The sequence below is a fragment of the Borostomias antarcticus genome (assembly GCF_949987555.1).
Source record: "Borostomias antarcticus genome assembly, chromosome: 4".
Taxonomy (NCBI): Eukaryota; Metazoa; Chordata; class Actinopteri; order Stomiiformes; family Stomiidae; genus Borostomias; species Borostomias antarcticus.
This window is the reverse complement of record NC_140237.1, coordinates 10212045-10226702: the sequence shown is the minus strand read 5'-3', so window position 1 is coordinate 10226702 and position 14658 is coordinate 10212045. Positions and strand designations below refer to the sequence as shown.

Genomic DNA, 14658 nt, shown 5'->3' with positions numbered 1-14658 from the left:
GGTTAGGGAGGGGTTGTGTCAGGTTATTGGTAGTGTAATGGTTAGGGTGGGGTTGTGTCAGGTTATTGGTAGTGTAATGGTTAGGGGGGGGTTGTGTCAGGTTATTGGTAGTGTAATGGTTAGGGTGGGGTTGTGTCAGGTTATTGGTAGTGTAATGGTTAGGGAGGGGTTGTGTCAGGTTATTGGGAGTGTAATGGTTAGGGTGGGGTTGTGTCAGGTTATTGGGAGTGTAATGGTTAGGGAGGGGTTGTGTCAGGTTATTGGGAGTGTAATGGTTAGGGAGGGGTTGTGTCAGGTTATTGGTAGTGTAATGGTTAGGGGGGGTTGTGTCAGGTTATTGGGAGTGTAATGGTTAGGGAGGGGTTGTGTCAGGTTTTTGGGAGTGTAATGGTTAGGGAGGGGTTGTGTCAGGTTTTTGGGAGTGTAATGGTTAGGGCGGGGTTGTGTCAGGTTATTGGTAGTGTAATGGTTAGGGAGGGGTTGTGTCAGGTTATTGGTAGTGTAATGGTTAGGGAGGGGTTGTGTCAGGTTTTTGGGAGTGTAATGGTTAGGGAGGGGTTGTGTCAGGTTATTGGTAGTGTAATGGTTAGGGCGGGGTTGTGTCAGGTTATTGGTAGTGTAATGGTTAGGGAGGGGTTGTGTCAGGTTATTGGTAGGGTAATGGTTAGGGAGGGGTTGTGTCAGGTTATTGGTAGTGTAATGGTTAGGGTGGGGTTGTGTCAGGTGTATTGGCAAGTCAGAGGACTGTAGATTGAATCCAGTGCGGGGACTCAAAATCAGATTTTTATTTAGCCAAGGGGCCTAGGCTTCCTCCTACAAGGAATTAGCCTTGGTCTGTTAGTGCATGGCAATAAGCATAGCAAGACAGGACAGTGCAAAATACAATGACAGTGATATAATACTGTACAATATACAATAACCTACAGTCTACAAAAATGTAGGCTATGAAATGAAAAACATCATATTTAGTAGCGTCAGTAGTAGATATCACAAAAAAAGATGCATGGGGTGATATTATCCTGTACTCGTTCATAGGCCTGTAACAATTATTACATAATTGTCAAACTGCAATTTTCTGACTAACGTAGCGAGCAAGTAACTAAACCAAACTGGAGGCTCTGGTCTAGGAGCTGGGACTAAACGCTCCTCTCTGCTTAGATTAGAGCTATCTCTCTCTCTCTCTCTCTCTCTCTCTCTCTCTCTCTCGACCTCACTCACTCACTCAAATGATTGGCCTTTGTTGAAATATAAAAAATATAAAAATGGCATTGTTCAAGAGCCCTTGTGGTACCTTGCCAAGGCAAGCGTACCCCCAAAAAAAATCTCTAAGCACACATATTAGGTCCTCCACTCTCGCTTTGTAAAATAATGAAAACAATTATTAAAAGATATTAGGCTACAAAGGATGCAAAAAATATATATGTATAATTGAAGTTAATTGCAATCACCAATGATATTGCACAAAAAGAATTTGCACTGCACTCCTGTAGCCTACTACGACTGCTCTTCAGTGATCGTATATTCTGTTCTTAGCTGAGAACAAATCCCAGAGGAGAAAATATTGGTTTTCTCATCACCCCCCCCCCACCCCCCCCCCCCCCCCCACCCCCCATAGGAAGTTGAAGAAGCTAATTCGGAGGAGAAAGTCAGAGATGGATTCCAAGCAGGAGGAGGAGCTTAACAAGACTCTCCAGCGCCACGAGAAGGATCACTTCCTGGGTCCCTTCGTAGGCCTCAGTCCAGAGTACATGGAGATGAGTGAGTACTTCTATACACATAGTCATGAAGATGAGTGAGTACTATTCTATACACATAGTACGTACATGGAGATGAATTAGTACTCTTCTATACACATAGTACATACATGGAGATTAATTACTACTCTTCTATACACATAGTATATAATAGAGATTAGTTAGTACTCTTAGTAGTATGTACATGAAGATGAGTAAGTAGTCTTCCATATGTGTCAGGTGAATAATAGGCACCAGGGTTGGACTGCGTGTTTGTGTAGGTGGAACTATACATCGCTTAAAACACAGGTTCTAATGATGCACCTTCGAATAGATAATCCCAGTGAGATCAACCATCTCTACCGGCTGGATTAAACCTGACACACTGTCGGCTGACGCACTGACTCATTAATCCCGCTGATGTGCCGGTAGATTCCTGTTCTGTCTGTCTGTGTACTGTGTTGAGGTGTTCAGCAGTGCCAGTCCAAATAATCTCTCTAACACTCCTCTCCTCTGAATGTCTATACACCCACTGGAGTGGCTGTTTAAAGCACTTAGCTGTGTAGCTGGCTTTAATACAGTATATGGATGCAGCAGACATCAAAAACACAAACACACACACACACATACACGCACACACACACGCGCTAGAACACTCACCAGAACAAGAGGCTGTGGGCTGTGACCCTGCTCACCTAGGACCCCGGCACTAGAGTGGGCTGAGAGATGCATGGAGGAGGAGACGCTACAGCCTTACATCCACACACACAGATCACCACACCTTCTGTAGGTGGTGTTCTGTGTGCACGTGTGTGTGTGTGTGTGTGTGTGTGTGTGCTTCAGGGAACTGCTATGTCCTCAGCTCGCCTCAGTCATTTCAATTACAAAACAGTATTTGGCCAACATTCTGTCCTCTGAATGTATCCTGACGTTTCTGTGTGTGTGTGTGTGTGTGTGTGTGTGTGTGTGTGTGTGTGTGTGTAAAAGCAGACGTAAACATGGCTGCACTTGTCCTCTCCATCTCTCTAACTGCCCCCTCCTCTCCATCTCTCTAACTGCCCCATTCTCTTCATCTCTCTGACTGCCCCATCCTCTTCATATCTCTGACTGCCCCCTCCTCTTCATCTCTCTAACTGCCCTCCTCTTCATCTCTCTGACTGCCCCATCCTCTTCATCTCTCTGACTGCCCCCTCCTCTTCATCTCTCTGACTGCCCCCTCCTCTTCATCTCTCTGACTGCCCCATCCTCTTCATCTCTCTGACTGCCCCATCCTCTTCATCTCTCTAACTGCCCCCTCCTATTCATCTCTCTGACTGCCCCATCCTCTTCATCTCTCTGACTGCCCCATCCTCTTCATCTCTCTAACTGCCCCCTCCTCTTCATCTCTCTGACTGCCCCATCCTCTTCATCTCTCTGACTGCCCCATCCTCTTCATCTCTCTAACTGCCCCCTCCTCTTCATCTCTCTGACTGCCCCCTCCTCTTCATCTCTCTGACTGCCCCCTCCTCTTCATCTCTCTAACTGCCCCCTCCTCTTCATCTCTCTAACTGCCCCCTCCTCTTCATCTCTCTAACTGCCCCCTCCTCTTCATCTCTCTAACTGCCCCCTCCTCTTCATCTCTCTGACTGCCCCCTCCTCTTCATCTCTCTAACTGCCCTCCTCTTCATCTCTCTGACTGCCCCCTCCTCTTCATCTCTCTGACTGCCCCCTCCTCTTCATCTCTCTACCCTTTCATTCCTCCCCCAACGCCAAATTTCAGAAATCCTGTAGCAAAGCCAAACTTCACAGTTCAATCACTGATCCATCTCATTTATCACAGCGACATAGAAATGTCTAAATGTTTAAAATCTGACAAAAACACATACTGTATTACAGCTTTAAACATTTCTCAAAAATCTTTTCATGTCTCAGAGGTATTCTCATGCAGAGATGGATCCTCATCCAATACCATGTGTTTTTTTAGATCCAGCCTTCCTAAATCCTACATAAAAGATTTTCACTTGGACCACAAGTGGTCTTGTGGGACGGTGACTGTGTTTGTAGCCTCGTGGTCTAATGGTGGATTCCTTGTTGTCCAGTCATCCAGTTTGGGATGGTGACTCTGTTTGTAGCATCCTTCCCCCTGGCGCCACTTTTCGCTCTGCTCAACAACATCATCGAGATCCGATTGGACGCCAAAAAGTTTGTCTCAGAGCTCCGCAGACCCATTGCTGCCCGTGCCAAAGACATCGGTAGGTGTCTCTGTCTCTCTGCTTGTCTGTCTGTCTCTCTGCTTCTGTCTGTCTGTCTGTCTGTCTGTCTGTCTGTCTGTCTGTCTGTCTGTCTGTCTGTCTGTCTATCTGTCTGTCTACGTCTGTGTCTGTCTGTCTGTCTGTCTGTCTGTGTGTGTTTGTCTGATTTCACCACTGAGCCAAACAATGAGTCAATGGGTTCTTTGTTTTGATGCACTATATTAAATCCTGTAGAATAGATAAGGATGCTGATCTGTGGATCACTTTCCTCAATTTGTGTCACAGTATTGCGCCATCTAGTGGAAGTGAACAGAACTTGCAGAGTTTCTCTCACTGCACTAATGGTGCGTTCGTTTGTGGTCGGAGGTGGCAAGTCGCAAGTGGCAAAATACCTACCTCCGACCTGTGTGCATTCGAGCTATATACCATTATAGCACAGTTACCTAGTTATATCTATATACCATTATATCACAGTTACCTAGTTATATCTATATACCATTATATCAGTTACCTAGTTATATCTAGTGCATTCGCAACTGGGGGCTGAGAAACATATCCGAATTTGCGACGAGGAAGTGCGAGTTCATGCGGTATTTTATTTAATCATTCCGTAGCAAGTCGCAATTTGCCACCTCCCAGTTATAAACGAATGTACCATAACGGTGCGTTCGTTTATAACTGGGAGGTGGCAAATTGCGACTTGCTACTAGGAATGATTAAATAAAACACCGCATGAACTCGCACTTCCTCGTCGCAAATTCGGATATGTTTCTCAGCCCCCAGTTGCTCGAATGCACTAGAAATAACTAGGTAACTGTGATATAATGGTATATAGCTCGAATGCACACAGGTCGGAGGTAGGTATTTTGCCACTTGCGACTTGCCACCTCCGACCACAAACGAATGCACCATAAAGCCTCAACCTGTTTCTATGAAAGCTAACTCTCTAATCAGGACAGCTTGTCCTGGTGGTTCTGAGTGTTTCTCTATGTTTGATCAGGACGGTCACATGCTCTCCCTGCGTTGTCTCTCACCAGGTATCTGGTACAACCTCCTGAGAGGCCTGAGCAAGGTGGCCGTCATCGTCAACGTGAGTACCTGCTTCCACTGAACACTACGGGCTCATACTGAACACTACTGACTCATACTGAACACTAGGGACTCATACTGAACACTACAGGCTCATACTGAACACTACAGGCTCATACTGAACACTACGGACTCATACTGAACACTACAGGCTCATACTGAACACTACGGACTCATACTGAACACTATGGGCTCATACTGAACACTACGGACTCATACTGAACACTACAGGCTCATACTGAACACTACAGGCTCATACTGAACACTACAGACTCATACTGAACACTACAGACTCATACTGAACACTACAGACTCATACTGAACACTATGGACTCATACTGAACACTATGGGCTCATACTGAACACTACGGACTCATACTGAACACTACAGGCTCATACTGAACACTACAGGCTCATACTGAACACTACGGACTCATACTGAACACTACGGACTCATACTGAACACTACGGTCTCATACTGTACACTACGGGCTCATACTGCTTCTACTGAACACTATGGGCTCATACTGCTTCTACTGAACACTATGGGCTCATACTGCTTCTACTGAACACTACGGGCTCATACTGCTTCTACTGAACACTATGGGCTCATACTGCTTCTACTGAACACTACGGGCTCATACTGCTTCTACTGAACACTATGGGCTCATACTGCTTCTACTGAACACTACGGGCTCATACTGGGTAGTTTGCATGGACCTGTTTTTATACTGGACAGGTAACGAGCTGTCTGACAGCATCCCACTGTACAAACAGTTTCTAAAACCTTGATGGATCCTAAAGTCTAGACTGCAAACTACAGTTTGAAAAGTAGCGCTTGTCTTAATCGTAGCCATTCTCTTCTCTCCTGTCCTCTCCTCCCCACCCCTGTCACCCTCTCCTGTACCTCTCCTCTTCCCCCCTCCCTTCCTCTCCTCTCCTCTCCTCTCTCCTGCTCTCCAGGCGTTCGTGATCTCCTTCACCTCAGACTTCATCCCCAGGCTGGTCTATCAGTACATGTTCAGTCCCGACGGCTCCATGCACGGTTTCGTTAACCACACCCTCTCCTACTTCAACGTCAGCGACTTCCAGCCGGGCACCGCCCCCTTGCAGCCGCTCCACCTGGGCTACAGCGTAGAGATCTGCAGGTACGCCAGCACGCCTGGCGGGGGGTCTCTGGTTCTATGGTCAGATGTGTGTGTGTGTGGGAGGGGGGGGGGGGTACGCCAGCACGCCTGGCGGGGGGTCTCTGGTTCTATGGTCAGATGTGTGTGTGTGTGGGAGGGGGGGGGGGTACGCCAGCACACCTGGCGGGGGGTCTCTGGTTCTATGGTCAGATGTGTTTGTGTGTGTGTGTGTTGGGGGGGGGGGGTTGTGTGTAGTGTAGGGTTGTGACATACTGTTTGTGAATGTCTGCAGGTAAAGGGACAATATTGTGTTTGTGTGTGTGCGTGCGTGCGTGTGTGTCATCTCCCCAAGTATAACAACTATTGTGTGTGTGTGTGTGTGTGTGTGTGTGTGTGTGTGTTTGTGTGTGTATGTGTGTGTGTGTGTGTGTGTGTGTGTCTCTAGGTATAAGGACTACCGCGAGCCCCCCTGGTCCAACGAGGCGTACGATCTCTCTAAAGAGTTCTGGGCCGTCCTCGCCGCTCGCCTCGCATTCGTCGTCGTGTTCCAGGTCAGAGTTCACACACACACACACACACACAAAGACACACATTCACACATACATACTGTACTTAGAGAGATCTCATTCATCTTTGATCATGTTGATAGAAGCGCTTCTGTGATGTACCTTAAAAAAACCACACTACCCTCAAGTCATCCATATTTGATAGTTTTATGTTGGTGAGTGCTCTGTCATCCATCATTCAGAAAGGACACATGTCCACCAGTGATTTAGATGCTGAGAGGTGTGCGTGACAGTGAGAACGAGCAGCTGTCTCTAAACCGGGCTCTGAAAGAGTGTGACTGGAACAGCTGGAGGTCACATGTTCTTGTTTTCCCTCCTGTATCCCATCCTACAGTAGAACATGTTTTACTGATACTTTTGGTGCGTTCGTTTGTGGTCGGACGTGGCAAGTCGCAAGTGACAAAATACCTACCTCCGACCTGTGTGCATTCGAGCTATAGCGAATGATATGATGATGATATGATATGATATTGACATCAGCCGGCAACTGGGGGCTGAGAAACATATCCGAATTTGCGACGAGGAAGTGCGAGTTCATGCGGCGTTTTATTTAATAATTCCTAGTAGCAAGTCGCAATTTGCCACATCCCAGTTATAAACGAACGCACCATTAATTGAAACTGAGACCTTCGGAAAAAAAACGAGTAGGCATTCAGTACAGTGCTGTCACTCTGCGCCCATCTCCCTGGAAACACTTATCCTACTCTATTCTATTATGTCCTGTTCTATTATATTATGTATCTAGTGTGTGTTGTACTATAGTAGTGAGTATATTCAGATATATAACATCTCTCTCTCCCTCTCTCTCTCTCTCTCTCTCCTCTGTAGAACGTGGTGATGCTGATGAGCGATTTTGTGGACTGGCTGATCCCAGATATGCCGAAGGACATCAGTCTTCAGATCCACAAGGAGAAGATCTTGATGGTAGAGCTCTTCATGAAGGAGGAGCAGGGCAAGAGGCTGCTCCGAGGCCCGCCCCCACTCAACCACACAGCCAATCAGAGCCCTACGCAGCCTCGGTCACGCCCCATCTCCCACGCTCAAACCACCACCTCTGACTGCTAGTTGCTAGCTGCTAACTGTTAGCGGCTAACGCTTAGCTGCTAGATGATAACCTCCCTGAGGCCCGGGCAGGTCTGTCTGTTCAGAACCCTGGGCTGGGATGGTTCTGGGCTGGGATGGTTCTGGGCTGGGCTGAGATGAGCTGAGCTGGAACTTCTGTACATAGCAGAGAGACGGTTTGTGTCTCAACACCTGGCCTATCCCTTGACTTGTAACAAGTTATATAAAACCCTGTCTCACTCCTGTACTCTTCCCCCTGAAGCGTCCACTTGTCCCTTTGTTCACTGGTCTCTCCTCATCTCCCGTCTCCTTGCCAGTGTCTCAGAACCACAGGACTGTTGTTTGTATGGACTCCATGGAGGAGAGGGGACTAGTGGACAAGCGGACTAGTGAACAAATGGCCAAATGGATGGTTTAGGGAGCAGGATGGAGAGGGGTGACAAAGGTATCCGACAGGAAGTGAGACAATTATAGACCACTGGACCTTTTTTTCAATATGCAATTTTTTGCTAGCTAATGTTTGTTTCTTTTTTTTCTATTTTGGTTTTGTTTGCCTCTGTAAGAGACAGGAATGAAGTCTGGGCACTGCCAGTCTGTGAGGAGAGGCTGTAACCCTAACCCTGTTACAGCCGCCCCTAACCCTGCCAGTAGACTCCTGCCTAATAACTTACCCTGCTACCCTCCCATGGACCTAACTTACCCTGCTACCCTCCCATAGACCTAACTTACCCTGCTACCCTCCCATAGACCTAACTTACCCTGCTACCCTCCCATAGACCTAACTTAACCTGCTACCCTCCCATAGACCTAACTTACCCTGCTACCCTCCCATAGACCTAACTTACCCTGCTACCCTCCCATAGACCTAACTTACCCTGCTACCCTCCCATAGACCTAACTTACCCTGCTACCCTCCCATAGACCTAACTTACCCTTCCAGAGACCTAACTTACCCTTCCAGAGAGCTAACTTACCCTGCTACCCTCCCATAGACCTAACTTAACCTGCTACCCTCCCATAGACCTAACTTACCCTGCTACCCTCTCATAGACCTAACTTACTCTGCTACCCTCTCATAGACCTAACTTACCCTTCCAGAGACCTAACTTACCCTTCCAGAGAGCTAACTTACCCTGCTACCCTCCCATAGACCTAACTTACCCTGCTACCCTCTCATAGACCTAACTTACCCTGCTACCCTCTCATAGACCTAACTTACCCTCCCATAGACCTAACTTACCCTGCTACCCTCCCATAGACCTAACTTACCCTTCCCCCCTGCCAGTCTGGCCTGTGTTCCTGCTTACGGTTTGGGGCTGTCATGTCTGCTCTTTTATCAGTGTAATAATATAACAGAGAAAGGTTTCGTAATCGCTATGTTTATGAAAAGTTTATAATATGGTTATGATATGTATGTTTATGATATGTTTATAATGTAGGAAGTATTCTAAAGATATAGACTTAATGAACAGACACACAGTTAATATTCAGATTTATTCTGATTTCATATCTCTTCGACTGCCGGTATCACATTGGTGAAATCCTGTTGTTTTCGAATCTGCTCTTAGAGGGTCCAGAAAAGACTGAATAATGTTGACACGTTTTAACAGAGGAGGAACGAACGTCCGCTGTGATTTCATTGTGACGTCACTATGACATCATTGTTATGTCGGGGAAGGGGCGGGTGTGTGTATCCTGTGATGTGTGTGTGTAACGACCATGTTTGACTTATGATTGTCACTGAACTCCAAGTCTAGTTGATGTTTGTCTGAGTTTGGGAATGTGACTGGTACTGGGTCTGGTCTCCTTGTGTACCATAGAGATAGACTAGAGATGGAGAGATAGACTAGAGATGGAGAGATAGACTAGAGATGGAGAGATAGACTAGAGATGGAGAGATAGACTAGAGATGGAGAGATAGACTAGAGATAGAAAGACTCAAACTGAGGCTGGCGTTTCTGTGTTGTGTTTAGCTGACACTTTAGTCCTCAGCCACTCAGAGAACAGGGATTGACTATGTTGTCATACAGTAGGTACCTGTGAGAGTCTAAGCCATAATAAACTCTGTAGATATATTCAGATTAATGGATTGAAATAGTCCCCCCAACCCACACACGCACCTCTCCCTGACTACTGGAATGTATAATTTACTTGTAAGATATGTTTTTCAATGCTTCTGGACTATATCTACAGTATCGTCTTAAGCGTGCATGTGTTAGGCATCTACTGTAGTTGGTACGATGGCACTGTAACATCCCCGGCTTGTTACAATAATCACCGAGGCTACATCCCATAATACTACCTCCTCCACGCTAGACCAGGAAGGAGGAAAGAACAAGTGGGGTGATAATGAATAGACGTGTTGGACTTCTAACCAGACTTTGCTTATAACCGAGGAACCTATTGAAACATTTACACACCACTCTGCTTGACTGTTACTAGGCAGAGTAGAATCTTTTTTAATTTTCCTCTTTTATTCCTTGTTCTCACTCAGTGAGCCTTACTAATGTCGCTGTCTTGTCATTGGTGGACAAGTGCATTAGAGGAAAACACAGTTGGGGAATATTAATTTTTTTAATTGTACAGCATCACAGCTGTTATTTGATGATACTGTACATGTTTCATCCCAGAGATCTCTGATATCTTTGTAAACCACTTTCCTTGTATGGAGGTCAAAGTGTCAGTTTGATCGTTTCAAATGCCAAATTAAGCCATTCCCTTGATGGCTATTTACCACACATTGCAAATGTTGAATATTTTAGTTAAAATAAAGAGAACTATAAATATTATATTTCCTGTTGATCGTGTGTGTCTCTGAGTGTCTCAGCTTGGTGCTTTTTTTTCATGCTTTTTTTTTTATTTGGACAAGATCAGAATCAGAATTCAGTTTATTTGCCAAGCCCATTTCACATATGAATTGGGCTCTGTAGATGGTGCACAGATAGCCTAGTGAGACCATCGTGATTTCAAGAACTCACATTCTGCTTCTCTCGCAAATCAGTCTGGATACTCTTCATAGACATCTATTTGTGCCAGATCAGAAGATGATCTCACCAGTTGGTGTTGGCTCTGAGGAAATTGAAATACAAACTTGCTACGCTGGGCGGGTTTAGGTGTGACGATAACGAGGAGCAGTTAAAGTTAGCACGTGATAGACGGTGATAGACAGATGGTTCATCCAATCACCTGCCAAGTATTTTTGAAAGTGCCTGCTCTTTTCCAAACAGTTTCCAACAGAGTTCCCAGATGGTTTGCTTCGCAAGCGTCAGGTTAGTGCACAGAGAACTTCCATATAAAAAATAAGCACAATAAAACAAGTTAAAGAAGATCATGAGACTATTATGAGGCTGTACATGGTTATATATATATTATGGACTATAAGTGAGGCTATATGTACATGAGTTAAAAGGATAAATAAATAATAAGTGACAGTGTACAGTTACTGTTGTCCAGAGTAAAGTGACCATTCAGTGCAGGCAGCATTAGTGAGGGTCCCGTAGTTCTTGTTAGGATTAGGAGCTGTCCTTGACAACCAAAACAAATATTTGATTACACAGAAAAAAACTCTGGCTCTGCTATTTAGTTATTTATTGAGAGTGGGGCTGCAAATGCGCCCATATTTCCGGAATTTAACTTTGCTTAAAGGGTATTTCTGAATTTTGGACATAGAACCACATTTATGACTTATCTCAGACATATTCCTTTCGAATGTGGCCATTGCAACTTGTTGTGTTGATAGAAGGAGAATAGTCCACTCTTCTGTTCCTTGTTGTGAAGACAATACCGATGTTCTGAAAAGGCCTACCTCCTCAGGATGACCTACCAACCATTATATTATGCTTAACCCATGGCTGGCACATCCTGTCAGGTAGGAAATGTCTATCAGAATGTCCTACGACCCATTTTATTGTGCTTAATTAATAGGTAGCACATCCTGTCAGGTAGGAAAAGTTATAAGTTGTATCACTCTGCTTCTGTATTTACAGAGAGGGCCATACATGTAGGTCCGAACAAACAAAGGAGTTCAAGAATAGTTGGACTTCAAAAGTGATGGTATAAAAACTCAAATGACCCCCTGACACTGTCCTTATATTTGATTTGGGTGCACTGTGGAGTGTTTAAGTGAGTTTTTTTTTACTGCTAGCTGTTTCTACTGCATTGCACTGGCATTATCATGCCGCTAACGCCGGGACGATCATCAACATTATGGGTAAGTCATAAATGAGGCTCTATGTCCAAAATTCTGAACTACCCCTTTAAAGGACCAATTTATATAGGTAATAACTGGGAAATCAAGTTTTGTCTAAGTCCCCTAGTTCCTTCAACCTGAATAGATAAACATTAATTTCCTTTAGCCTAACAAAGAGACACAGAGAGACCCTCCATTAAGGTATAGAATACAATACAATCAATCACCATCAATGTACTTTGGAGTTCATTGCAAGTGTTAAGCATACAAAAACCGAAAGCATTTTGACTAAGTCTGGACAGGGCATCTTCAACTCGGCATGGATGAAAGATATGCTAGGAAAGTATGGGACAAAATAGCACTGGGAAAATTATGTTTATTTTCTATGGAATTTAGAAAGTTAACAGAAACATTCCCTCCCTTTGCAACCCTCCCCTCACACACTTGTCAGCATCAAGGCTTCTCAAGGCTGTCCAGTTCACACCTCCTGTCCTGAGTTAAACTCACCCGAAGACACATTCTGGTGCACCCCCGCCCCCCCTGCCCCCCCCCCCCCCCCCCCCCCCCCCCACACACACACACACACACACACACACACGGTCTGTTATGGCCACATGCACCTGGGGGACAGTTATAAAAGTCTGGCGTGAGGTGAGACCCCTCTTCAGTCGCTGTCTGTGACAGTAGGACTGACTGCTGTGACAGTGAAGAGGGGTATGACTACGTGTGTGTGTGTGTGTGTGTGTGTGTGTGTGTGTGTGTGTGTGTGTGTGTGTGTGTGTGTGTGTGTGTGTGTGTGTGTGGAAAATGTGACTATACAGTATGTGTGTTTGCGTGTGTGTTTTGTTAATGTGGCATCTATGTGCTCTGATGGTCAGTCATCTCTGTGTGGTGGTGATCCTGCAGGTCCGTTGCTGCATCATGTTTGTGTTCAGGTTCTCCTGGGCCGTCCTGGCCCTGCTGCTGGTGTCCTCTGCCTAGGGTTAGGGTTAGCTCCCTAAACACTTTCATAGACATAGTACATAGTTGGAATCTTCCCAAAAGACAGGGTATACATAGTTTAACATTTTTATGTTGGACATGGATCGAAATCATCTTTCCTAATGTGAAATTATAATATTCTATCTAGCGCTTGTGCAACCTGCGACTCACCCTGGTCACATATGGTCTGCACCAGAACAGGGGCAGGCTCGCGCATGTAAGTGAGAAGAAGGGGCGGTCCTACTACTAAAACCTGTTCATGGCAAGGGAATCATAATACATTTCGTTACACAGGCATAACACCGACGAAAATTGTAAAAGAAGATGCGAGGAGAACTACCGGTTAAGGAAAAATAAAGCAAGCGGATGTTGGAGGCGGGCTCTACAGGCTCGAGCCGGATGATGGGGCGGGCTTAAGGCAGTGAAGTAAATAGATACCAGGCTCTCCTCCCCGAGGAGAGACTGGTGACGCGAGGCTAGTTTCCATTCAAACACACGCAAGCAGATGATCACATCATTAACATAAATACCTGGGATATCTCCTGACGGTGTCTTGTTAGATTTGCCATGTAGCAGGAGGCTGCAGAAAGCTGTACCTCTACAGGTATCTCTCCCGATGTGCAAAACTCTGCTGCTCCGACTGCTGCTCCTCTTCCTCCACCTACTCCTACTGTCTCCAGGTGCTCCTCCTACGCTGGTAGGTTATGACCAGACTGTCTCTGGACTGCACTGTACAGTATGTATCACAGCACAGTCCAGCACGAGTGCCGCATGCCCTGGGCTTCAACCACGAGCAGGCCCGCTCTGGCAGAGACAACCACATCTACATCTACATCTACTGGGAGAACATCCTTGATGGTCTGAACGCTCTACCTCTGCAGAACCTCTGGGTTGAAATACTAGTTTTGGTTTCATCGTGCCACATAAGAGCAGTCACGCACAATCAAGTAAATTAATGGTTTTTCTTGGTTTTTAGACTCACCACCTGACACTATGTCCACCTGTCTTTCTTTCTCTCTCACCCACCACTACCTTGTCTGTCTCTCTCACTCTGTCTTCTCTCCTCTCATCTTTCCTCTCCTCACCTCCCCTTCTCTGGCCTATCATCTCCTCTCTTCTCACTTTAACGGAATTCAAATATGCCTATGACAAGATTGCCACCCTGAACCAGGGCACAGCCTACGACTACGACTCTGTCATGCAATACCACAGGTCAGACACACCTTCATCTGCGAAAGGATATATAAACTTGCTCAACACATGCATGAGATATGAGATCTCCAAGAGTCATGAGATGCAGGTGCACAGTTTTTCAAGCTTTGTAGGCTGGGAAATGGGAAGAAGGAAGTATATTTGTCATCTCTGTCTGTGATAAATACTGCATATGGGGGGTAATCCATCCTTCACCTACTATGTTGATGTCTCCACGACTTCTTTGGTATAGAATTCATGCTGGGTTTGGATGTGGCAGCAGCCCTGACGGGAGAGCACCTTCACATCTATAAACCATGTCCAATTCTTCACAACTGTCCAGTATACCACCACTAATTGAAGCACAGGTGGCCAGGAGACAGTTGCATTTTTACTATCATATTTGTTCCTTTTCGAATCTTCCTATAATTTTAAATTTTGTAGTGAGATTTTCTGTTTGTACAGTAGTTTGAAAAGACAGCTTAATCC

General features: G+C 45.6%; 1 protein-coding gene across 1 annotated transcript in view; it reads left to right on the top strand.

Moving 5' to 3' along the window:
• ano1a (anoctamin 1, calcium activated chloride channel a) overlaps nt 1-7811 on the top strand; it is a gene marked incomplete at both ends in the record, with an annotated part of 45263 nt that extends 37452 nt beyond the window's left edge. Inside the window, 6 exons of the mRNA XM_084437306.1 lie at nt 1616-1758; nt 3812-3964; nt 5002-5054; nt 6017-6201; nt 6626-6731; nt 7575-7811. Coding sequence (XP_084293432.1) covers nt 1616-1758; nt 3812-3964; nt 5002-5054; nt 6017-6201; nt 6626-6731; nt 7575-7811 — 877 coding nt within the window. The remainder of the gene's footprint in view (nt 1-1615; nt 1759-3811; nt 3965-5001; nt 5055-6016; nt 6202-6625; nt 6732-7574) is intronic.
• Nucleotides 7812-14658: the final 6847 nt, after the last annotated feature.